This window comes from Polyodon spathula, chromosome 17 (genome assembly GCF_017654505.1).
Source record: "Polyodon spathula isolate WHYD16114869_AA chromosome 17, ASM1765450v1, whole genome shotgun sequence".
Taxonomy (NCBI): Eukaryota; Metazoa; Chordata; class Actinopteri; order Acipenseriformes; family Polyodontidae; genus Polyodon; species Polyodon spathula.
Window position 1 is genome coordinate 2,371,357 of NC_054550.1, and position 26,102 is coordinate 2,397,458.

A 26,102-nucleotide genomic window follows, 5' to 3' on the forward strand; every position below is an offset into this window, starting at 1 on the left:
GTGTAATAATATGCTTTCACCACCACTACCCTTCCAGCACCCCACCGGTCTATACACGAAGATAGTGTGGGACAACAAGGTATTAATTATGCTATTATAATCCCAGATCTGAAGACATAGACCCCATTCAGCCGAGATAAGTGAATAGCACTGGAGTGAAATCAACCAATCAGACTGTAGAATGAACACCTGACAGTTTATTAAAGATACACCCACTGACAAGCACACAGATATATGTATATTGTTTAAAAACCAGACGATTATACTGACTTTTGCACCTGCCTTGATATGATTTTACATTATAGTTAACTCTTTAATAATGTTTTGACAATATTTTGACTTCCTTCAGATTAAGATATTTGTACAGGGAAGATGTGTGGATATATATATATATATATATATATATATATATATATATATATATATATATATATATATATATATATATATATATATATATATGCATGCCTGGTTGGTGGCATTATCCTATGTATTGCCTCACAATATGAACATGGTAAATCTAACACTAGCACATCGATTATCTGTGTTATGAACCGAATGAAAGTTAGACACATTGCTTCAAAATCTACCAGGATTGATCACATTGTGCATAATTGTAATCTACAGACAATGTGAAACGTTCAATAAAGATCATACAGTACATTATACATCTCAGAAATGGTGTACTCCATTGAAATTATCTGAGGTTCATTCCATTGACTGACTGGCTCATTACTCTCTCTGTGGTCTGCCAGAATAAGACAAAATAGAACCAAGCGGTACATAAGCAGATTAAGCTCAAAATGAATTGAAATCAAATTTTAAAAAAAACACCAGAATCATGCACTTAAAACACAAGAGGAAAGATGACTTTGCATCTATTTGGACTAAAATGGGATCAAGCAATAGCTGGAGTTTAGCAGGTGACTTGGGGGAAGGTTGAAACTCTGCTGCACTTTATCCCCCTCCAATGTGCACCTTACACTTCAGAAAACAAAACCAAGAAAAGCAGAACAAACAGGCTGGGCCCTAATGAGGTTAGACAGCCCACCTGGCAGCCAGGTGTTGTGGATTCTGCATGCCTGGGTTATGGATTAACAGTCAGTATCAGACACCTAAAGCCTGCTGTACACACCTTTACAAGGCAACGATAGAGCCTGAGGACAGGTGCAATCTTTTTTTTTGCTGATCCAGGCAAAGAGCTCCGATTGAATTACTCTGTAAAGAAAGGGTTAGTTTGGCTCGGAAACTTAATTACAGCGAGGATTGAAGGCAGTTTCTTGCATAGGGTGACAGAGTTAAGAGGACAATCCGCCATTCTTCACAGCCTTCTGTTGGCCACTTTGATGTGAAGCTGTATTGTCTGAGTTCAACACCTTTTTCTTTTCTTTTTTTTCCCCCCCCCCCCCCGTAAAAAAAAAAGGATCTCCCCTTTATTAAGTAAGCAATAATTGTTTTTCTGCTCCTTTTCAAACCAGAACCTTTAATTAGCCGGGATGCAGGAAATCAAATCCTTATATTTTCAGTTGAAATTTAAGATTGGATCAGGGGATGGTTTCAAAAAGGCAGAAGGCCACTTAATGACATCTTCGGCCTAACTGCAAGAATTGGAACTTTTGAGGGCAGATATCATTACTGCTTTTGCAGGCAATTGAGTTAAGTTTTGGGGGCCTGTCCAAAAGTTTGGGACAACACAGGAAATGGAGATAAAAGTATATTCTTCGCAGGGTTTGGGGTTTTCGTGAACCTCGAGAAATGAATACTAAGCATTAGTGATCCCTATTGGTCACAGAGAGTTCTTGAGTATCCCACCCAATGAAGGACTGTAGCACCACATCTTGAACTATACTACAGTGTAAAAATAGGTATATTTATCACCTTAAATATATCAACACAGTCCGCATTCATAAAAGTCTGTTAACTAAGCCAGTACTTAGAAAATGTGTCCGGGCTACGATATTCACCTATATTGTATTTTGGTGAAGAGTCCAGAGATGAAACACTGTTTTCTTCTTCTGTCAGTATTAAATAGATAATTACTGAATCGGTTTCTTGCTGTTTCATTTCTTCTAGGATATGCAGCCAAGATACTGAGGTTAAAAGCACAAAGGTAAAGTCCAGATACTAGAGGCCAGTAGAGCACTCACAAAATCCAGAAGTATATTTTTGTCATTCTAAAAATAATATGCAATTAGTGCATGGGCTAAACCATGAGAGGTGATAGGCTTTGTGAGTAAAACATTATCCAACCTTTCAGCACCACAGGCCAGTGAATATATTATTAGACTAAACACACCTTAGGATGATATCCCAGCAGCTGGTTCTCAACTAGAAAAACACTTATCAGTAAAAGAGGCAGAGATAACGTAGCTATTGATGGAGCTTGTAAAGAAACAACTCTGTAATAAAGATGCTTAGCTGACAGGAGAATGTGCACAGCTGCTTGGTGACCTGGTCGGGGTGCAATAGCTCCGAGCAGGTGATAGGACAGGCATGCCTTCGCACAGACACAGACAGGCGTGCGCAGGTATTTCAGGATAACTGTTAGAACAGAACGACTGTAACTTTAAACGCTGGTAATTTTATGTTTCAGGTTTGATTTTTTTCATATTCCTTTAAGCTTGTTAGACCTTAAAATTCAAAGCACACACTGAGCAATTGTACTAAATGTGAAGAAATCCTCATTCCCCCATTCTGGAAGGATGATCCCGTGTTCAGCTACACTGGAATGATCACACAACCACAACACACGAAAGAACTGCAGAATTATATAATTTAATATATTTTGTTGCTGTAGTGTTATTCTATAGATACATTATTTTGCTTAAAGCATTAAAGCTTGAATCTGAAAATGATTAAATACAGGAATTTGGAATTAATATACTGTTCCTGTTGGAAAGTGTTACCAAAAAACTCCTTGAGACTAACTAATTCATGAATGACCTGGGGGGATATAACATAGAGAATGAGTCAGGACAGATTCAAGCTGTTACATAACCCTTATACTACATACCGACATCAGTATCATACACAACAAATATCGTTGGCTGTCTATTTTCAAATACATATCATATTTGTATCTTATCCTGACGAATGATGCTGGATATGTCTCCAGTTCAGATAAGAGGACAGTTTGGATAAAGGGGGTTCTGCTGTACTGCAAAACTCTCCTGGCAAAGCAACATGCCTTCATTAGCAGAAGATACACAAGCACCCCTCAGCTACAAAACACATGAGGTTTTCGGTCAATAGCAGATAAGCACTTCATAGGGATGCAGGAACGTAATTAATACTTTGCTAGACCAAATTACTTAAACAGCCTGAAAAATAAAGTCCATTTATCTATTGGGAGCAAGCACAACAGATGGAGGCAGGTTTAACACTCAAATCAATTCCCACATCTCTAACTACACTTTTAATAGTACTAGGCCATGTTTCTTTAATTAAAAGAAAGAAAAAAAACATTGTTTTAAAAATGCAATTGAAAATCCCAGAAAGCATGGTCTGTTCACCTGATCTGTTGAGTAAAAATGAGAGCCTGCTTGTTATTTACCCAGCCCCCTGTGTAAATACCTAGTGGGCCTTTGCTGTGTACCAAACAGACTTCCCCTTTTGAACTTTTTTTTTCCCCCCTAGTAGGAAGGTAGCCACACACTTTTGCATATCAAAACAAACACACTTAGTAACTCGATCAATAGAGGGACTTCCTAATTGGGATCGCCAGGGGGTCAGTTGAATTTGAACCCACCTCCTGCTGCCACCAGGCTATAAACACTTATGTGGACGTCAGAATAGAAAATCAGCAGTCAGCCGTTTCCACAGCAGTGTTTATTGAGCATGATAGGTGCCATCTTTTGTGCAAAGAAGTACCTTCAGTATTGTGTGACTTAACTACATGCAACAAACTATATTGTTCTTCATTGTGGAGGTCTTTAAATCATCTAGGGCAGGTGTGGCCAAAGTTGGTCCTTCCATTCCTGGCCTTTGTTCCAATTAAATCTCCATCCAAACCCTGAAGTAGTTCATTATATCATTTTACCTGAAATCTGTGGAATGACCCTCCAGGACTATGATTGGACACCCGTGATCTAGGACCATGCTGTTTTCTTATCATACAACCCCTGCGAATCCATTCATACATTTCTTAGTCAGGTTGCTGTATTGTATTTCTCACGTAAAGCATGAGACAGCCCCATGAGCAATATTACTTGTGCAGCACAGCACAAATACTATGGAATACGATATAAAACTCTGGTACTTTTTATTGAATCACATTTATAAAAGTAAAGCACACATGATATTTTACAGAACATATTTAACATGCACTGTATGTTCACCGAGCAGATTACAGTCAATAAACACAGTGACAGCATGTTTATTTACTTTTTATTAAATGGCACCTTTCTGAGACTATAGTTCAACATTCAACAAATATGATAATACATAAAGCTGCAAATCAAATTGTATTAAAGTGCATTCTTCAAAACGTACAAGAAAGTTCAGAAAATGTGACTTAAAATAGATTTAAAATTACTTAACAATTCTAAAGAATAATATATGTTAATAAACCACTGCATATACGATGCAAAATTGCAGCTTACTTTTCAGATTTTAAAATTACAAAAGGAGAACACAATTACAATGGGGATTTGAGAAACATACTTGTGATGCAAGTCAAATGATTTAAAAACAGCCACAATTTTAATGAAGCATAAGAGGTCACAAGATGAGTTACTAAGAAGTTCTGTATTTTCTCGAGGGAAATAGAGAAAGAAAACCTCCAGCTATCACAGTCTTTGCAGTTATTTAGCATGCTGTCAAGAATACTGGGTACTTCCCAGGTTCCCATACCAGAAATGTTTTGTGAATGTATTACAAGATATGGTCTAATTGCAATATGTCTACCAAACCTGCCCAGAGTAATGTCTATGCTTAAAGTCCTGTAGCTAGTCAAAATAAAGAAGGCAGTTGTGAACCCAGAGGCAACAGAAATGTGTGTGCGCGCACTCTGGTTCCGTACAAATATTGGGGGCCTACTAAAACTCTAACTCAGTTAATTAAAATGTTCAGTCTGTTTTTACAACCTGTAGTATGATTATATGTACAGTGAGACATCGCATTTCAAAACAAACCCGCCCCCCCGGCTTATCTGGAATACCAGAATGAGAAAGGAGTGAAAACATGGATTTGAACTAATTACAAAAACACCACATTCTGTCAGCAGAGGGAGACAAAGCCGCCGCACTCCCACGCTGCCAGGAATACATGCAGGGCTGTGCAATTCCGTTCCTCGGGTTCTTTGTTCTACCTGTACCACACATTGCTTAATTTAACCTCTTTCCAGGTCTTAATGGAGTTCATTACAGAATGATACCTAGAAACACAAGGGCCAGATTTGTGCACCCCTGACATGGGGTAAAGTTTTAGCGGCACAGACATTGTTAACCTGTTAAAGAATGACAACAAACCAGATGTGTATCATAAGAGTAGCATCTGAAAACCTGATGCTTCTTAGTCATTTTCCCAATGAGTGCTATGGTTAATAATACATGTAAGGGTTAGGGTTAAATAATATACATGCTTTTAAAAGGCACACAGTCTAAAGCAACAGATATTTTCAGACTACAAAATTAAAATGAAAAAAGAACCTTAGTGTTACAGACAGCAGCAACATCCACCCAGGTGCATTTATTACAGTGCAAGGTTCTCGTCTCAGATAGAAGTTTATTGTCTTTTGATTCCCAGCTCAGCCCTCACTGTCACATCCCTATTCTGCAAATCCAAGCCACTCAATTTGACAACTTTGTGCCAGAAGAAGTTGCCAGGAACTACAGCCTCGTCTCAAATCATTAACACACTTTGAACAGCGGGTGCATCTCCTTCAAAAGGGGACAGAAAACATTTTACCACTTCTTTTTGTAAAACCTAGCTGTACAAACATACAACCTTGATCTATCAATGGTGCCTTTATGATTCAACAGAATAAATCTATACACAGGGATTCAGCAGAGTGGTCTTTGTAGACAAGTGGCACAGTTAATGGTAACTAGAGTAGTGTGCTGCACCATTATAGTCTATATAATTCAATCTAAAATACTGTACCAGTAGTTAACTGGCATGCATCTGCAATATTTCAGGAGTCAGTAACCCTATTGATTCTGTAAAGATTCTATAACTAGGTTATTCACAAATCTAATTATGTTTCTAAACATTTCTTAAAAAATGCTTAACTTTGTAAAATGATCCTGGTTTAAAAAATAAAAACAAATTTAAATACATTATTAAAATTTTAAAAAAAATAAAATAAAAAAAACACAGTCAAAACAAAAGCCACTCAAAATCAATAAAAATCATCAGCAATACTGAGAGAGACCCAGTTTGGGACACTGCTGAACTCTCTCGGTGTTACTGTGATCAGTGCTTGATGTTCAAGTGAGGGTGCTGCTCCAGTATTGAAAGAAGTTCCTCTTCTGTTGGTTCCTTTAAAAACTTACTAAAGGGAAAAAAAAAAAAAAAAAAAAAAAACACACAAAAATTATTTAACTTTAAAATCACAGATACCAGAATTGTATGGTCAACAGTTTGCCCCAAAATGTTATTGTATCTTCAAAACATTGCAACTTTTAAGTGAAATTAAAAACATTAGCAGAGGTTAGGTACAATCCAAGATGCACCGGAGTAATATGTTGAGAAAGATGAGTGTGAGAAAGCAGTCTGGCAGCTGCTCTGGACAGACTGAAGACTTCTAAAGTTTAGTGACAAGTAAAGCAACAAACAAGGAATTCCAAAAACAAAGACAAGAGGATACAAAATGCATGCATCAGCATCTCTGTATCCAGCACAGACTTCAATTTGGCAGCATTTCTCAAATGACAGCATGCTGTTCTGATAACAGAATTAAGAAATCAAAGGCAAATTTAGATCACGAAAGATCACCTGAACATTGACTGCACCGTCAACTGACACTCTGCTTGATCTTCATCGGAGATGGAACAGTGATGGCTTCTATCCCACTTGTGGATGAAGTTCTGTTTCATTCACAAAAAAAAGTAGTTCAGTTCATTAAATCAGTAGATGGAAATAAGACTCCTCTTGCATAGCAGTTTCGCCAATGCCAGGTTTTCATACAAGCTTTAACACAAGCTCGTGTGTGTCTTACTAAACTCATAGTACAAGCAAGAATGGATTAAACCACTATGGAACGGCACAAAATTAATTTTGGAAACTGCTTTTTGGAATTTTGGTCTCCAAAATGTAAAAATTGCCATGCAATTGTTTTAAATCCCAACATCAACCAAAATTTCTCTTACCTCCAGAATTAAAGCAACAAACAGGTTGACCCACATGACCGAGGAGGTTAACCACCAGGCCACAAAGTACAGCTTCGACCACCTAGGGAAAGACTATTGAGTTACAGCTGGCCTCGGGATAAACACAGGTAGAACATACAGCCTCTATAATTAGACAGGACAGTAGTTTCAATGTGTGGGTTTCATATTCATTGGCCAATGACCATAACTTTGGCAGGTGACCAGAGGTGAACCAGGTGAACCAGTCTGAAGTGCCTTTCCTCCCATTCATCTGGCTTCTTATTCAAAAGATGAAGTCTGTTCAGCATTTATAGGCAGGAAGCAGGTCTCTGTTTGTACACAAGAGGAACCTGAACCGCTTTACACCGGTTTTTGAAGATCTTATCTCATCATGACCACCATCTGATCGCTATGAGAAACAGACACCAAAATGCTAGTGATTCTATCAGATTTTTTCCCAGCACTGTCTACTGCGTCTATATGCAACTATGACTATATAATGACCTCAAGATAACATATATAAACTGATCTCATGCTCCCATAAACCAGCAATAGAGAAATAACCAGCGAGTACAGCAGCAGTTAGATATTATTTAAAGACAATAGTGCGAAACAAGCAAGCGAGCAAGTGAACACCTGCTTTGGACTTACGGGGTTGAGTACCTGGCATAGGCATCCATGAAGGCCTGCCAGTTGTTCACCACCATGATATTGTACAAAAGAACCAGAGCTGCCTAAACAGAAAGGAAACAAAGCAGTTCATGTACTAGGACCAGGGCATGGGTGCAAAAAGACAGTACTACATTCTTTCAAACACATGAGCGGCCGCTTGTTCTCGAGACCACTGTACCATTCTAAAAAACGTATCCTGTGTGCTCTGTTTTCGTTAATGGCCGCCAACACAGTTAACGCTTTGCTGGTGAGTGAGATTGTCGCTGGTGCTAAAGGTAATAGTGTTTCTTTTTTTGTTTTTGTTTTTGTTTTTTTTAACAATATCGAGTGTTGAAAAGCGAATTGCCCTAAATGTGATTCTTCTACGTTCCTAACCTAACCCTAATGTTAAAGTAGGTATGTTGGAAAAAAACGATTTAAATCTGAAGCTCAGTATTTGAATTCTTTCAGCTGACCCGCTGCAGAAAAGCCTGGCCTGTCTTTCTACACCTATACCCACCTGGCTATTTAAAAAACTTCCAGCTTGTGCAGGATTCTAAAACAACTGTTTTATATGACCAGGGGATAATAAACTGGCCTACAGTGTATGGCTAAACACCAGAACTTGCCGCAAAGTCATCAAAGTTGTTTGGCCAGTACTCGAGCTGCTCGTAAGTGCCACATGTTGCACTGTAGTTTACTGTAGCATTCGGGGCACTAGCGTTGACAACCACACTGAAAGAAAGAAAGAAAGAAAGAAAGAAAGAAAGAAAGAAAGAAAGAAAGAAAGAAAGGCTTTCATTTTACATCATAAAACACATACAAACACACATACCACATTTTATTACACTCAATATTCCTAGCCCCATGACGAATATGCTTGATTATTGCCATTGCCATAGCATATACTAGATACTGCTCTATTGGAGTTGACGTACTGAAAACCATGCTATGGTTCAGGGAGTATGCTAAAAACTTTCTGGATCATTTTTCTATTAATAAACATATATACTGTATATTCATAAAGCGACACTGACTCAAAATCCAAAATACACACTTACCAACCCTTTCTCTCTACCATGTAAAATCAAGTGTATAGTAACAACCCATTAGAGGTCTTGATCTGTTTTAATGCATACAGTAAAACCTGAAATCTGAATGTCAGGCATTGATATATATTATACTGTCTCTGTAGAGTACTGTCAAACTGAATCTAAAAATACTTTGCATCTTGTCATCTCAAGGAGGCTGTGTATCTTTCCAGCAGTTCATACAATCTTAAGTTTGCTTCGCCTTTCCCACTCCCAGTTCATGCCTGCCCAAGCGAAAGCATGTTGCTTCAGTCCGAGAACAAAACAGACTGCCGATTAGATGGCTGACTGAAGTAGCTCAACGGCTCCACCTAGAGGTTCTTAAGCAGACAAGCTGCAGGATTTCTTTCATGTCTTCAAAAGGAAGGTCTATACTTTTGCAGACCTTCATTACCACTAATCTTGAACTATTATTGTTATTTTACAAAGTTAAATATTTGTGTTAGTCGGGATCAAAGCATTCAAGGGTTCACTTGCATTGTCATTTTAATGCTATTTTTATCACACACAGGGGTTCTTGCTCTATATGCATCTCATTTGAAATGTAAGTGAAAGCATGTACGAATCCGTACCAGTCACAGCCAATTAGTTCTGAAGTATAGGATGAGACTTACCTCATATTCCCAGGAGCTGTAATAGCACCTTCAAACAGCATGACACCAAGCACTGCAAAGACGTAGTACACAACCTGAAAAAATTTACCAACATTTTACTCTTCAGATTTTAACAGGCACTGCTTAAAAAAAAAAAAAAAAAAAAAAAAAAAAAAAAAAAAAAAAAAAAAAAACATTTACAAAATTTAAAAAAAAAAAAAAAAAAAAAAAAAAAAAAAAAAAAAAAAAAAAAAAAAAAAAAAAAAAAAAAAAAACAAAACAAAAAAAAAAAAAAAAAAAAAAAAAAAAAAAAAAAAAAGACAGAACCAGCTAGCCGGCTTCACAGTATTTCCAATATAAATATTTCAACTGCCAACCTGTTTGAAGCTGGCTGTGTTATTAGTTTATAATAATAAAATTCTACAGTTCTTACCACCAGGATTCCAGCAAAGGCTCTGAGATTCTTTACCAGATCAAGCAGAGTGCTGGCCACCAGAGCCATCAGCTAAACGGGTAGGAATCAAAACAGGAAATACCATTTTAAAAAAAGAGGAAAAAGAGGCAGATACAAACAACTCCTCCTCATATTGTTGGACACCTGCTTCTGTGATCTACGATCTAGTGTTACAGTGTTGCACCTCTTGTTTTCATCGATTGAGATCAGTGCTGGGATATGTGGGGAACTGAAGCCGCAGGTTGCAGCCAGTAATGTAAATAACTGTATTATAAAATAGTAAAGGAAATAAAATGTATCCAGGACCCATACAATACAATACGGTTTAAATGTCTTTAGTGCCTTCCATTCAAGGATTGCAAGTCTCTTTTCACTTGGACAGTACAATGATATCCTCTCTACTTTGAGGAAGATCCCATGTGCAGTGATACTAATTTCTGATTCTGCAGCATTTATTTTTATGGTGCAATCAGTTCAGTGAAGGTATTAAAAAATACATGCAGTGACTTTCATTCACCACTAGGTGGCAGCAGCTACTTTTTTGGAGACAGCAGACAACATTTGGTTCTGATAACAGTAAAATAAAAAAATACTTATATATATATTTTTTATATATTTTTACATTATATGACAGGGTCTTGTATCATCTCCAAATGAATCTACATTTATAGGCCAGTATATCCTCTTTGGTCACATTTTTTTTTTATTTCGTATTTAGACATTTTAAAACTGTTTGTGTGAATTCTATGGAGTTCGAGAAGTTACCCTGCCAAAACAACATTATGAATTATAAAATAAGATACAGATAGGAAACTTAACATGATACGATTATACACACAGTGACTGGAGGGAATAAAGTAGCTGCAAAAATTGCAGACAGCACAAACATTTTTTGAGAATTAAAAAGAAAAGCCAGAAAGCTTAATATTGCACCAAGACAAAAACGCTCAAATCATCAAAAAGCACACGCTCAATTAGCTATATCACACAGACAAGAGAGACAATGAAACAGGTAGATAACGAACACAGACAGGTAAGACCAGTTCACACAGAGACCTTGATGTTTGGGATAATCCGCAGGAATCTGAACACAATCAGCATGTTCACCAACCGGACCATCTCCCACAGAGACATCAATGCCTTCACATCCGGGTCCCTGCAAAACAAAACACGGTTACTCTGCTTTCTATAGTGATGAAAAGGAAAGGGTTAACCACCATTCTGAAGCAGGACACTACTGTGCATTCGTTAGGAAGTTAGATTTCATAAATCATGTAGAAATGTGGCATTTCATTTGTGCCAGGCAATGTGCTGCACACCCAGTTTTGGCAGATGTTATGCGTACTGTTGCGTGCTCCAAATGGGGAAAAATTGTGAGGCAATAAATATCCACACCTTGAAATCCCGAACAGCGGGCAAACTGTACTAATGCACTTCACAGCATCAATGTGAATACACACGGAATTATACAAATACACGGATAACAAAAGCAAACGTTTAACAGGCATCCTGTATTTAATGTATATGCATTGTTTTTTTTTTACTGTTTGTATTTAATGCACTATCCCCTGTATTTAATGTATTATGCACTGTTCCTCATTATCTTGTAAAGTGCTTTGTGATGGTGGTCCACTATGAAAGGCGCTATATGAAATAAAGATTGATACCTACCACCGACGATGTGGGAAACTGTACGTAGCAAAAATGGTGATCTGCAGACCCTGAAAAGAAAAAAGAAAAAGAAAATAAATAAGTGCACCTAACTAAATCCACACATCTCTACTCAATACAAGCAAGGCGTCTGTAAATATAAGTGGGTGTGGGGGTATGTGTGTATGAAGTAATCATCACCCGCAGGCACTGCGACTGTGTCAGTAATTACACTTTGATAGCCAGCTGCTTCTAGTTCTAGTTATTTTACATTATTTGAGTCATTTACGACTGGTTTCACAGCCCAGGACTAGCACAAATCTTGGACCACCTAATGTTTAACTAACAGTCCAAGATCAGGGTCTGTGAAACAAACCATTAAACTCTCTAAATAATTAACTAGGACACTGGCAGTTGAGCTACATAAGCACTTACCAGTAAAAGGACGGTCACAAATCCATCAAATATATTACTCCTGTGAGACAAGTAGCCTTTGAAGCCCAAAGCAAACATCTTCAGGATCATTTCGAGCAGGTAGTACACAATGAAGACGCAGTTAATCACCTTCAACACAGAAAGAGATCAGGCAGATTATTTTATTAAAACACATAGAAGGGGTGGTGCCAGAAAACAAAGCCATGTACATTCAGAATAGACTCCTGCAGAGCACTTGAAATGCAAGGCTGAGCACAGAAAGCTGGAATATAGATACAAGTTAAAACAAAACCAAAAAAAAAAGGGCGGTGGTAACGAAACTACCGGTTTGCTTTGTAATCGGTGATACTTGCATGCTAACATGAACATGTTCTTCATTTGAATTCCATTACATTATGCCCTCAATGGAAAATACAGTCCAGAGAATAGCCATTTTAGAGAAGGATGCAAGAATGCTTAGATGAGACCTGATGATCAAAAACAAACCATTTATCCAACCAGTAACACTTACCCCCAGAAAGTAATCATCGTGTTCTGAAACGGCCTTATCTGCGTCAATCACCAGAGCCACCTGAAAAAGATCGCCACGCTTTCACAAACCAACACCTTGTATAGCGATCCACCAGCAAACATCTATCAGCCCATTCCTAAAGAAACACTGCTACTCTCAATGCTTTTAAATCTAGCTTAGACCTACTTCAACAGAAAGGCATTTTTTTATGACTGATTTTACTTTCTGTTTTGTTTGTTTGTAAAGTGCTTTGAGATGTTACTTTTAAAACAGGCTATATAAAATAAAGTTTATTATTATTATTATTTAATGGTTTTGAAAAGCACGCTTAAAATCATCTTTTCAATGATTCCATTTTCCCCCGCAAGAGTAGGGTTACCATATGACTATGTACACTAGGACAGTTTGGGAACGTTGAAGCTTCTGGTAGTGCAGTCCTGCCTGAGAGAGGTAAAACATACCAGAATGCACTGCGATGCGAACTCACCCAAACTGTCCTAGTGTACATGGAGGCACATGGCAACCCTGCCCAAGGGCAAGAAAGAGTTATAGATGAACCTAAACAGTTTTTTAGTTGTTTACAATAAGCTGCTGAAATACCAGGTTGAAAAACAGGTTTTAAAAATGACAGCCGCAGATAACACCAGTTACCTGCTGTATATACATTTCTCTAGCTACACACATTACTCACATCCCATTTCTTTATGATTTTTTTTTCCATTTAAGATAAATATCCAACAAACAAAACATCTACCCACCTCCCCCTTTGTGTAGGTGGAGCCCTGCCCTGGTGGTACTCACACAAATGCACACCATATTCGCCAACGCGACAACATTCCCCATAAGGCTGAAGTAATGATGGCTGAAGATGAACTGTAGCTTCTGCAGGAACACACGCTGATAGTCTGGCTTTGGAGGGTGCTGGGGTGGAAGGGTCAACAGCTTAAATTGTTTCACTCAACTTCTAAGCCACATCTCCCTCACGATAACTGCATAACTGAAGCAGCTAAATGAAAACCTTTTACAGAAAATTAAAACAATGTTTTCTTTTTTGTTTTTAAATGATGCCGCATTAACAATGCAAATACCTAATGTTTGTTTGTTAATACTGAAAATGTCTCCAACTTACGTGTTTGACTGTGTCCTTGTCGAGTTCATCAAAAAGTTTCTGAAACTGGTTGGCTGATATTGAAGCATCAGTGTATTGCTGAGTTTTCTATAAAAAAAAAAAAAAAAAAAAATGGGGAAAAATGTCCAATGCATTTAGGTTTCTGACAGAGAAGCTGAAAGCTCTGAAGCAACTAAGTAGAATTAAAATAAAACCATGTAGAATACCAGTTATACTTTAGAGAGGCACATGTGTAAATGGGTATTATGCGAGAAGTGAACCAAAACTTGGAGTGGAATGCTGCTACTGTGTTTCAGTTCAAAGGCTGTGCAAAGGAAATGAGGCGTACAGGCACTGCACAGATAAAGAACTGCAGCAGATTCAATGAAGCTCACACCTGGATTATGGCTTTTTTATAATAAGGCTTCATATGAACCCCCTGTAGAATCTTGAGGACCATCTCAGTGTTGACAGTCTCCCTGCGGAAAGAACACCAACATAAATTTGTAACACGTGTTCGATTTTTCTTGTTTAGAGAACAAGGAATCAAGAAGAGTCATGCGCGTGGGTTACACTGCTTATCTTTAATATGCAAGTGGGATACATTTTACAATTAAAACACTCAAAACACAAACAGACGGGCGAGCAAAGCAGAAACAACAATCCCTTGATTGCTAGGTGTTTTAGTTGACCACTAGAGGGAAGCTTGTCAGAAACAAGGAAGGCTGTACTTTCCCCAGGATAGACTGTGTCAGTAGGAAAGTACTAGTGAGTCACTTATGGAAAAGAAAGATGCAGGTCACAGCATTGCCCATTAAGATGTGACAACATGTCACTGTGGCTGATCAAGAAAAAAATAAATAAAAATAGAGAGATATTTAGGTATTTTGCTTTTTGCTTTCAAAACACAGATTTGACTTACACATGCTCATTTATGCCTGCCATGGACCGGCACTGACAACACATCACTTCAAACGCTGCCCTGATCCCCAAGCGTCTCCTTAGCAGGGACGTCTGAATAGAGATCTGGATAAAAAATTAAAAAAAAAACACCAGTAAGCTTCACACACACACACACACACACACACACACACACACACACACACACACACTCAATACAGCTGGAATTTCAACTGGGATAGAAAACCACAGCTAATGGTATCATTTGAATTTTCCAAATCCCTAAGCGACCCTTTTTAAATTATGCTGTGGTCTTTTTATAGACCGGGTGACTTGCTGGTCACAGTGTATATTTAGAAGCACATTTACACGTCACTGAAGCACCAAAAGGCAGGATTTTAGGACTGGAACAACATTCAGCGGTAGCAGGGAAACAAGACAGGGGCACTCTAACTGCAATATGTTTTCAATTCAGTAAAACCGTTAGTATACACATCCTGATGAGGAAAGTCCAGACAGCAGATATTCCTAGTGAGGTGCTCTTATGGGGGCGGTCATGCAAACCTTTAAATGCATAAAAAGCAAAAAGAAACTCACCAGCAAATATCCCCTGAACTGATTGTAGATAATGGCAGTCAGCAAATTCATCAAAAAGTAGGTTCCTAAACACAAATTTAAAAACAAACAAGACTGGCATGTTGAGAAGTGGTGAATTCCAAATATAATACTAATGCTATGATGTGTTAGTTTTTACTTGGTTTTTTCGGTTTGTTTGCAGCTAAGAAAGGAAAAATGAAGGATATTTAATGAAAAGTATTCTTACAAAATGATAACAGCGATTTAAAAAAAAAATAATAGTTTTTTCAAAACAAACTCCCACACAGAGCTGCATTTTGTGCATGTACTTACCAAAACCACAGAAAAGAATGAAGAAGATGCAATAGAATCTGTTCTTTGAGTATGCAGGGATCATCACTGTTTGCAAAAAAATAAATGAAATTTTAAAAAAGCCCATCGCTGTTACTTACTGTAACTAATTCACTAGATCATTACTGTACACAATCTGTAACAGGCAGCATATATACTGTGTGTATCCCCCACGGAATGAATGATAGCATTATAGCCCTAAACAGTCTGGAAAATCAAGAGCCATACTCATGTAAAAGTAAGCGATACCTAGAACCTAGAATAAAAAGGGGGTTTACCATCTGGATTATTTGCTGTTGTCAGGAGCACTAGTAACGAAGTAAGTGAATCGGGTAGGTTTCTGAAGTAAGCCTGCCATTCTGCGTTCCCATTAGAATCCTGGAAATGAAAACATATAGTGAAAAAGGTGAAAATGAATACAGCTTTAATTATTTCCCCCTCCCTGTAATTGCGAGGTGTAAAGGTAAAAAAAAAAAAATCAAATAAAACATGTAATAATGTATTTTTTTGTATTACATATCTCAAAGTACTAACTGTATTTATTACCTTTCCCCTGGCAAACAACAGCATGCCAAACATTGTAAAAAGACACAGGTGTAGTGCCAACAGCAACATCACACTGCAGACAAAGGGGGGGAATGACAGCATTAATACACTTTCGACTTGAAAGATGAAGCAGCAGTTTGCACTTCAGTAGGACTGCACTGCAAGTCTGAACACAGGACTTCTATTTCTCAATAAAAAAGGTGGTTTCCAGAAAATAAAAATAATAATAGGTGAACTATTGTGTTGGATCCAAGCCAATCATCCAACAATGCCAAAAGCCAGTATTAATTATGAACTATTAACATTGTCACTGACGTAGTGCAATAATTAACAGGCAAGGGATACAATATTAAAAAGCATGGGCGTGTTGACGCCAACAAAATTGCTCTTCCCATATAAATGCAATCATTTAATGAGACCTTTAACCAGCAGGTAACTCAACTAGAGCAGAAACAGTCTACAGTCATTCATATAATACACCAAAAATCTGTTTGATTAACATGGTGCTGACGTTTGAAGGAGTCTATGCATGTACAAACCTTGTTATTTCAGGAAGGGATCTTTTAATGCATTTTAAAGTCTTCTTCATTAGTGATGAGTTTTGAAGGAGAAAGAAAGGTCGAAGGAGTCTTCGAACTCTTAAAGGCTTAAAACAAAACAAAAAATGAAAGAAAAAGAAAACGGCGATGAAATTCTCATTTAATTGAAGTCCTTTCCTGTATCTTCTGCCACATTTTCCTCACAGAGAGGTTGCTTTGTCTTATTATCTAGTAATGGAGTATTATCTGTTGAGCACCTGGGTTGTGGTCAATTCCTGTTTTTTTCAATTCCAATATAAAATCAATTCCAATTCTAATTCCCCATTCCCTTTTAATCGATTCCATCTCATCACTGATCCAAATTACAATTAGCAGCATTCTGTTAAAAAGAGCTTGTCACAGTGGCAAAAAAATGACTTAAATTGAAGTCCCTTTTAGTCAATTAAACTGCCTTCAAATGAAAGCAGTTGAACAAGCACAACAATTAATAATGTCTGTAAAATATCAATTGAGGAATTGATTTTGAAAAACAACCCTGATGAGCACTCCTGCAGAGGACAGTAACGCAATTATAAAAAGAGAACAGGTGCTTTTGCATTTAGAACCTTTTCAAATACGCGGTTTAAAAAAAAAAAAAAAGAAGAAAAGATTCGAAAGCCCCATTAGTTTAAGAGGCATCTACTTTATGCTCGCTTTACTCGATCTATTTGACTGAGACTATCAAAGAGGTTCATATTTAATTAAACAAAAAACCTGGTCTGGCAGGGCATGCAATTACAACAGGAATCAAAACCTTTCTTCCTGCAGAGTACTGTTCATATTTGAAACACCCATAAACACCTGTGCACTGTGCAGACAAAGTGTCTTGGGACTGCAGCTTTAGGGAACTGTACACACAATACTTCACACAGAATAGGCAACCTTAGCCAACTCAGTCACACAACCAATCAATCATCTGCCCAGGTCCTAAATCATCGATTCATTTCATTATACCTAATCTTGATCGTGTCATCTACTCAGGACTCCTTTATAAATAAGGCTTCGGTCTCAATGGCATCCTGATTAAACAACTCATTAAATACATTTTAAAAAACCTATTCCACGACTAGAATGGCCCTCCGGGATCACAGTTGCCTACCCTTGGAATATTTTATGAAAACAGTGGAAAAGCACCAACATTTTCCTCACCTCTTCACAGTGCAGACCAAGCGACACCATCCAGTCCAACATTGAAAATGCAATCACAAAGATATAGGCTATGAGCCATTTGTTCTTCTGAAATTCCTCCCAGCCAATTAAATAGCTCTAGAAACAGAAGCACCCTCATTACAACACAGAAAGGAAAAAGGTATGCACCCAACAGCACTGGCTCCAGTTAAAAGGTTGTCTGTAACAATGCGATGATTGCAAGTCAAGGGTACTGGCAGTAGGTATTCCTTGCGGGTAAGGCAGTATTGTTATCTATTGGAATTATTTCCATCTCTATTACATAATTATTCAATCGAAATCCAATATCCACCTACTTTTACAGCCACGTCAGCCACGAAGATAAGGAAACAGACCATTTCGATGCTCTCTGTCAGACCACACGGTGGCTCCCAGGGCGCACTGCGGTAGCGAACGTCCGATGTCGCCGTCAAAGACGAAGGCTTTTCGATAAACGCCACAGCCAAAATGACAAAGATGGTAGCACCCAAACCCCTGTACCACACAGATAAAACAAAACGTGATAGATTATTTATCCTAACGGTATACAGTGCAGATCGTCATCTCAAAACAACCATTCATATTTTGCCATCGGTCATGTAGTCACTCTTCGAGACACCTTTGAACACTGCATTAAAAACAGCATTCTCTGTTGAGTTTATCGAACGTTATTTTAAAAGATGGCTGTCGCAAAACATGTTCTCAATTGGTAAATATTTTTGTACTGTCTAGCTCATATGTTTTCACCAATTATATTTTCATTTGTTTTGCATAACGCAATACTGGTCTCACAAACAATGCAATTATTAGGGTTTGAGATGATCAGTGAGGACGAGAAAATGTACTATATATATATATATATAATATATATATATTATATTATATATATATATATATATATATCTATATAATATATATACGTGTGAATGCAAAGACTTACCACTGGCAGATCTTGGAATAGTACCAGCGATAAAGTCTCAGTGATTTGGAATCCACGCGATGGTTTATTGATCGATACTGTTAAGGGATAAACAGCAATTTTTAAACAAGAATAACTGTAGAGTATCCACCAGGTAGAGTAGGATAACATTATGTATCCATATGATATGGCATGACCTGTATCATTTTAAAAAATTGTTGAAACTGTAAGATCTGCATACGCACTATTTCCTGTACAACATTTTCATTGTATCATGACCACTATCTGTAAAAAGGCCCCTTTTTAGCACATCCTTTTTTTATTATTATTCCTGGGCTTATAGATGACAATGAAAACCTCTCAGTTCCAGGAAATTGCTGAATGTGCCAGCTGACTCAGTGGTGAGATTTAAATGAGAAGCACGTGTCCTTATCCTGAAATGAGCTTCAGAACAAGTATGCCACCTACACAGAAATAACAGATTAGAGCTGCAGAGGGACAGGGTCAACTATCAGTATTCACCAACATTTCCATTGGTTTGCAAACAAATCTGTTTTTCAATACTGTCCCTTACGGTCTATGACTAGGTAGTGTACCATTCAAATAAAACAATAAATCCATTGTGGTTGAATTGCAGCATTATCACTTCACATTTAAATAAGATAATTTTATCTGACACCACCAATTCACTTGTAAAAAAAAAATATTACATTTCTCAGGGAAGAAAAGTGAAAAATGTCTAAGGAAATAATGACTACAGAAAATCTGTACTTCACAAAACAAAAGGAAATGAAAACAAAATACCAACTCAACTGCAGTTTCCGAATTTCAAAAGGGGTTGCGTACATACCAGTTCTATTAGCTGTTATATAATCCACCTGTTTAGTTTTAAAACTTATTATTACTAATTTAACTTTTTTGTATTTATTTATTTATTTTTTGACTCGTGTTGCTATAACATGGCTCTCAAAATTGTAGATTCAACAATGCGTGGAGCAGTAAATACTTATTTATTTTACCAGCTGTACCGAATGCAAAGCCAGTGTGTTTACTGTGCAATGAATGCGTCTCAGTAGTTAAGCAATACAATATGAAAAGGCATTTGGAAACCAAACAAGGAGCTTATGGAAATATGTAACCTGAGGGCACAGTAGTTAGAAGCTCAAAAGTAGAGGCTCTGACCTCTTTGTAACAGTCATTCTATTAATATGTCACATACATTTTAAAATGTTTGTAACGACACTCTGTTAAATTCTCACACTGTTCTGTTATTAAATTATTATTCATATGAATGTGTATTCAACATATATGTTATATAATATTTATTATACTGCTTAAAAATGTGCAGTGTAAAATACTCTGGCTCACCTACTCCTAACTTTTTTTGACCTCCTTAAAATTAAAAAAAAAAAAAAAAAAAAAGCTAGTTGAAGAGCCCTGCTCTAACCAAGGCATCTCTCTCTGTCCAGGGTATACGAGAAACACATGCTAGCAGTTTTACAGCAAGTAGAGTACAAACCAGACTGTGCTGTTGCAGATTAAACTATAGATGGGAGAGAAGTGTCCTGAACATTGTACCTAATTTGGAATTTTATGAAAATTGTATACTGTATAGTGTATATTGTAATACTTAATATTTGTTGATTGACCTACAGAACATTGTTACTAGTGGACTGTTTTAAGATTCTCCTTAAAACTACAGTATCTCAGGGACTTAAAGTAAATAGATTTTTACTGTAAATATGTTGTTTATGTTCAAATTCTGCTGTTATTTCTTAATAAAATTGGTAAAAACGGAATTGGACATTTTGAAAAACTGAATTTGCCATTCCCAGAATGGAAAAATCAGGAGTCCTATGCCATTACAGTTACACGTTACTGAATAAAGTAATCAGATTACAGTAATGCATTACTCTCCAACACTGTCCAGGGTACAGGAACTTTTTTGCTAGGAATTCTCTTAACATGTCACATTTGTCCTGAAATACCAAAACACAGACACAGAGTAGCATACCTGTACAGCATCTTCAATGAACACAGTAGCTTGCTGCATATAGAGGTCTCCATCTTCTGTCAATTTCAAAACAGTCACTGGTTAGAAGCTACAATGAGATTATCAAGTGGAGTAGATTTTTTTTTCTTTTTTTAAATGTACCAAGCCTGACTTCCCAACTCCAATATTCTACTTTTTTTTTTTTTTAATAAAACAGGCTATCTGAAAATTGAAATAAACTAGAATGCATTTATCTTTGCGATACATGACAAACATTCTAATAAAAAATATGGAATGAAAATATGCAGTTTCTCGGCGGCTACAGGACCTCCTCTGGCCCATGGAAATGATACCCACACTGTGGAAGCTCTTCCAAACATTCATTTCTGCTTCACCATTCATTTTTCCTAAATGTCTCGCTATAAAAGAAAAGCTTCACATTGATGAGGGTCAGTGGAACAATGACTCAGATGATGTGGCCTAACGTTCCAGTGACACACTGCATCAAACCAGTGCGCCCTAGTGTGCAAGGGAACTCACTGACTCAGAAAGGCAGACACGCAGATGTGTTAGAAGGTTTGCAAGATTTTTAAATAAACTGGAGATTTAAACAATTATTCCAAACAGTAGCCTAGGTTTCCATTCACGGTCCAAAACATCTCAGGAGGAGATACTGTACGATAAGCCTGATTACTGCGGTGCCCACCTCAGAGTTCTTTCGTTGTTCGGCACAGTGGATATAGAAGTTTGATGCAAATACCTATTGTTAGGTGATATGTTCCTCTTTGGTGACTTATCAGTATGCTACAGTTCTTAAATGATTTCGAAGGACTTTAACCACGCCATGGCCTCTCACAAACAAGCCACTCGTGTTTACAAATACTTTATGTTTAAGCATTCACTAGCAATAAACTCACAGATAGTGTACTCACTGTCCCCTCTACTTGCAAAACTAGCTCAACAAGCTGCAAGTACCAATATTTAACTTTTTAGAAATCATCGTACAGCCCTGACAATTAAAGCGAGTCTAAAAAGATACAGATTTCTCCATGATTTGATGGAGAATGTGTTGAACGCCTGATAATCCCTCTTTTTGTTAGACTGTGCCCCCCCCTCCAGGTATACGCCTGTTTTTTCTGTATTTATTTATTTTTAAAACATCAATCACAATGGCTTTTCCTGGGCTAACTAATTAACAAGAACGCTTTGTTTTGTTGTAGTTAAGTTTCAGTTTCAACAAGGCACAGGGTTGCCCTTTGCCGGGACAAATATCACTTTCACTGGAAACAGATACATGGTGGGGACATGACAGCACTGTTTTTTTTTTTTTTTTTTTGTTTTTGTTTGTTTGTTTGTTTTGTTTTTTTAAAAAACTACCTTTGAGCTCAAGAACTGCAGCATCGCACGTTATTACTTTGTTTTATTGCTGCAGTGCTATCGAAGCAATCAATAAAGACCTTATGTCATGTACTACAAAGTCTTGGTTTTACATCAAATTATAGCAGTTAAGGGTTACTTAAAATAAATTACAAGTAACGCCGAATTCCCTAGACGCTACATTTTTTCATTGGACCTTAATGCCGCTCATCAACTCAAGCTCACAGCGGTCAGCAGAACTTTTTGTGCGATACGCTTCAGGGTACACTGTTTATCAGCGCTATACCCACAGACTGTAAACTGACAGCGGCGCATAGCATAGCTTACATACTCCTTACCTTGTTGTATCATGTCGCAGGATGCAGATTCTGTTGCGGTATGGGAAAATCTCCTTGACCGAAGTGTCCCCCCATAATAACCACTGTCAGGGTTTGAAAATGAACTGGTATCCAGCCCGCGGAATGGTGATGGATTTTTCTGCGGCGATACTAACAGGGGATCCGTCTCCATTTATAAACTTTGCTGATCAATATGCAGTCAAGAGCTAGCTTAGACCCAGCGATCTCCTCCAGATATTAAACGCATAAGCATTAAACCATTTCCATGTTCTGATTCTCAAGTCCGGCGCTTCTTAAGTTGTGGGGGAGAAAAAAACGCACGATAAATACATGAAGGAAATTAACTAAACAATAAGTTGATTCCGAAGGCAAGTTTTACATACATTCATTACAGCTGCATCTGTAAAGAAGGGGGGTACCCCAAAAAAGTAAATCGCCACGAGCTCTCACCTTACTTTAGAGTTGTTTTGGCACCAAACTATCCAAAGCACCGAGAAACGGTGAAATGCGGCGGTCACGGGATGTGTAGTTTTAAAGCAGTATACTGTTGAGAGCTGTTCACGCTTGTGACGTGAATGACTACATGTTCCAGAAAGCAATTCCGTAGCGTCATCGATAAGGGAGGGAGGCATGAGGAGGATTACCATATTGAGGTATGAGAGGTTAACCTGTCGCAGGTTCTTAAAACTAAACAAACAAACAAACAAACAAACAAACACAAAAAGTTGTATATTCCATTGTTTTTGTGCAGTCTGTTTAATTTATTTTGGTTTTATTCGTACATTAGTTTACGAACATACTGTAGTTTAATTAAGGCTTAACCTTTAATATCAATTATGGCTAGTATGATGTGTTTGTTTTTATGCAAATTGTTTTATCATAACTGGGAGGAAACACAATTGATATAAGCATATTGTACTGTGATGAACCACTTAAAAGTGATGTAAATATGACGAATTTAACAGTTCTAGCTTATAAACAAATATATATTTACATACATAAATATTTAGACACATACATTGCAATTATGTGTAACATGTGTTTACTTAGTAACTACTATGTACTATGGCACCAGAACGTCCACCTGTAACATTTATGTATATATATATATATATATATATATATATAGGTATATAATGTATACTATTATATATATATATGTGGTGTGTGTGTGTGTGTGTGTGTGAATGCAAGTTATGGTGATCTACTATTCTATTTGATATTACTCATAGCTCAGATGTTGAAGATGTACTGTATAACCTCCTAGTGCTGCAATTATATTTCTGTCTTCACGTTCTCACATGCAGTGGAAGAAGGTTTAGTGGCACAGACCCTTTTGTTCATACATACATCTTAAACTATCTATTTAGCAACTGTAACAGATTATATTTTAGTGGGACTGTGGAATGTCCTGCTAAAGTCTTATGTCTGGAAAGGGAAGCACTTTCAAAAAATGAGAAAAGAAAATAATTATTAACACCATATCAGCTAAGATAAGGGGGCTGAGTCCAAGGCATTATGAAATGCTGTCTCATTTTCATTTTCCGTCTTGGATACCTATAAAAAAAAAAAAAAAAAAAAAAAAAAAAAAAAGAAAAAAGGATGCCAGAAAAGAATCAACATTTGCCGGTACATTACGGACTTGACAAAGACCTCTGGAGATAATTCGAGCGTTTTAAACTATCCTCATTGTGAACATCTGACAACACTGCTTATGTGCAATGATGTTTTTACCTGGTTATCGATACACCTGACTTGCCAGGGCCAGGCAGTGTTGTAGAGAAAGGGCCGCATATCAAACCGATTGTCATCAGGGCTGTAACTCTCAGTGTGGTAAGCGGGTGTCAGCTATTTTGTGCCTGTTAATTGAATACGTCTGAAAGAAATGCTTTACTTTTGCTGCCACCTGGAACACAAATAAAAATATACAATTAATGTTTTAACCAAACCCTTTATGGATTTCTGAGACATTTTCATTTCTTATGTTCTACTGTACAAGGTACCTTGGGGTTATATATATATATATATATATATATATATATATATATATATATATACGGGATCTAGTGACTCGCCTGGCCCAGAGAACAGATCCCCCTCCAGGTGTGAATAAGTTTACAGAACATGCTGTACGGGCCACACTTTGCTATCTTCCTGAGTCTACCACACACAGAGAGCTCAGAATAGGTCATCCCCATGTCAGCCTATTGTGAAGGAAAGAGGTTACTGAGTCACAGAAAGAACCGCTTCTCCCCCTCCCAATGGAAGGTTTGTTCAGTTTACTGTCTAAAGACAATGCATCTACCCCTCACCCCCACCCTCTCGTGTTTAGAGCAATAAAGTAGGCTTGACAGACTTTTTTTTAAGTCAATAACTAACCACAAAACAAATAAATCTCTCCTGACACACCCAACAAGAAACCTGCCAACAGCAATTGTTCATGTGTATTTTGGTCAATGTGTTTCTGCACCCGCATTATTTTCCCTGTTCTTTGGCAACGTTCAGTAAGAATTTCCAAAAGCGCTGCGTATAGGTAGAGTCATTTGGATGACGAGCATACATAGAGTAAATAGATCTTTTTGACATATCTGCTAATGCGAAGGCTGAAAGAATATTGCAGTAAAACAGGCTGCTGTGTGTAAGGATTGAACCTGCTCCTGAGAGAGTCACTTGCTGACAAATAACCTCCTACCTTCCACTCTGAAAATAATCCAACTATGTGTTACCTCATCTGTCTGCTATATCTGTCCCTCTGACAAGGGCTCCTGTTCCACTGTGGGTGGGGCAGACATAACACACAGAAGGACCAAAATCACCATGGCGAGGACAATGTAATTCTCCAGGGTGTTATAAGTTTGCTACAAAAAACATTTTGTTTTGTGGTGCTCAAAGTGTTTTTATTTGTTTTTTTTTTTTTTTAATGGCCACCAGATAATGCAGGCAACTTTTTTTTAAAATGTTTTATGGCAACTGTTGAAGTTATTATTAGGTCAAAGTTCAAGCAGTTTTCACAAAGTAGCTCAAGAATGATCCATGATTAGATTGTTGCTTGAAATTAGCACACAGTCAAGAAATCAATACAACAAAGTTGAAGAAAAAGATGACTAAATATTGACACTGGCTTTACACAAAAGAGGGATTTTTTTATACAGCCTAACACTCAATTACTCAAATCAGTCAGTTAGTTACTTAAATCATTATTCTTAAACAGAGAATGTGATGACAGGCTAAAAAAAAAAAAGGTTCCTTCTATGGGCTGTAAACAAGCAGGAGCTTTGGGGTATCGCTGCCTTGCAAACAAAATCACTTTGAAAGTAACTAAAGATGCATCCAATGAAAACGGATTGTTTGTAAATGTTTAACATGATAGCACATTTTAAATAAATTATTAATAGTAGTCACTAATAGTTCAGAGAAAGTAAACACAAAAGTAATATGATACATTTTAGGACTATTGTAGTTATGCTTTCATGCCATTCTGTTCAACCCTACCATGGTATTTTTGCACAATATTTTTGCAGTTTTGCCGTGCTTTTCCCATTGCTATGCTATGC

The 26,102-nt window shown here is 37.3% G+C and overlaps 1 protein-coding gene across 4 annotated transcripts; it reads right to left on the reverse strand.

The window, feature by feature from the left end:
- Positions 1-4,255: 4,255 nt before the first annotated feature.
- On the reverse strand, positions 4,256-23,084 carry LOC121330325 (two pore calcium channel protein 2-like). Of its 4 annotated transcripts, none has more exons than XM_041276766.1 (26): positions 22,999-23,084; positions 22,549-22,840; positions 20,855-20,910; positions 18,862-18,938; positions 18,239-18,416; positions 17,904-18,020; positions 16,716-16,822; positions 16,177-16,249; positions 15,909-16,008; positions 15,613-15,678; positions 15,301-15,365; positions 14,726-14,829; positions 14,201-14,282; positions 13,825-13,911; positions 13,497-13,616; positions 12,696-12,755; positions 12,185-12,313; positions 11,771-11,820; positions 11,156-11,255; positions 10,079-10,150; positions 9,667-9,740; positions 8,591-8,696; positions 7,962-8,044; positions 7,311-7,392; positions 6,937-7,028; positions 4,256-6,493 (listed from the first exon to the last, which is right to left on the reverse strand). In XM_041276766.1, exons 2-26 carry the CDS (start codon positions 22,718-22,720, stop codon positions 6,415-6,417), a joined length of 2,331 nt encoding a protein of 776 aa, XP_041132700.1. In that variant the 5' UTR covers positions 22,721-22,840; positions 22,999-23,084; the 3' UTR covers positions 4,256-6,414. The 4 variants fall into 4 exon arrangements, with proteins under 4 accessions (XP_041132700.1, XP_041132701.1, XP_041132702.1 ...); XM_041276767.1 differs by having other exon boundaries at positions 22,549-22,837; positions 22,999-23,067; XM_041276768.1 differs by having other exon boundaries at positions 7,974-8,044; positions 22,549-23,054.
- Positions 23,085-26,102: the final 3,018 nt, after the last annotated feature.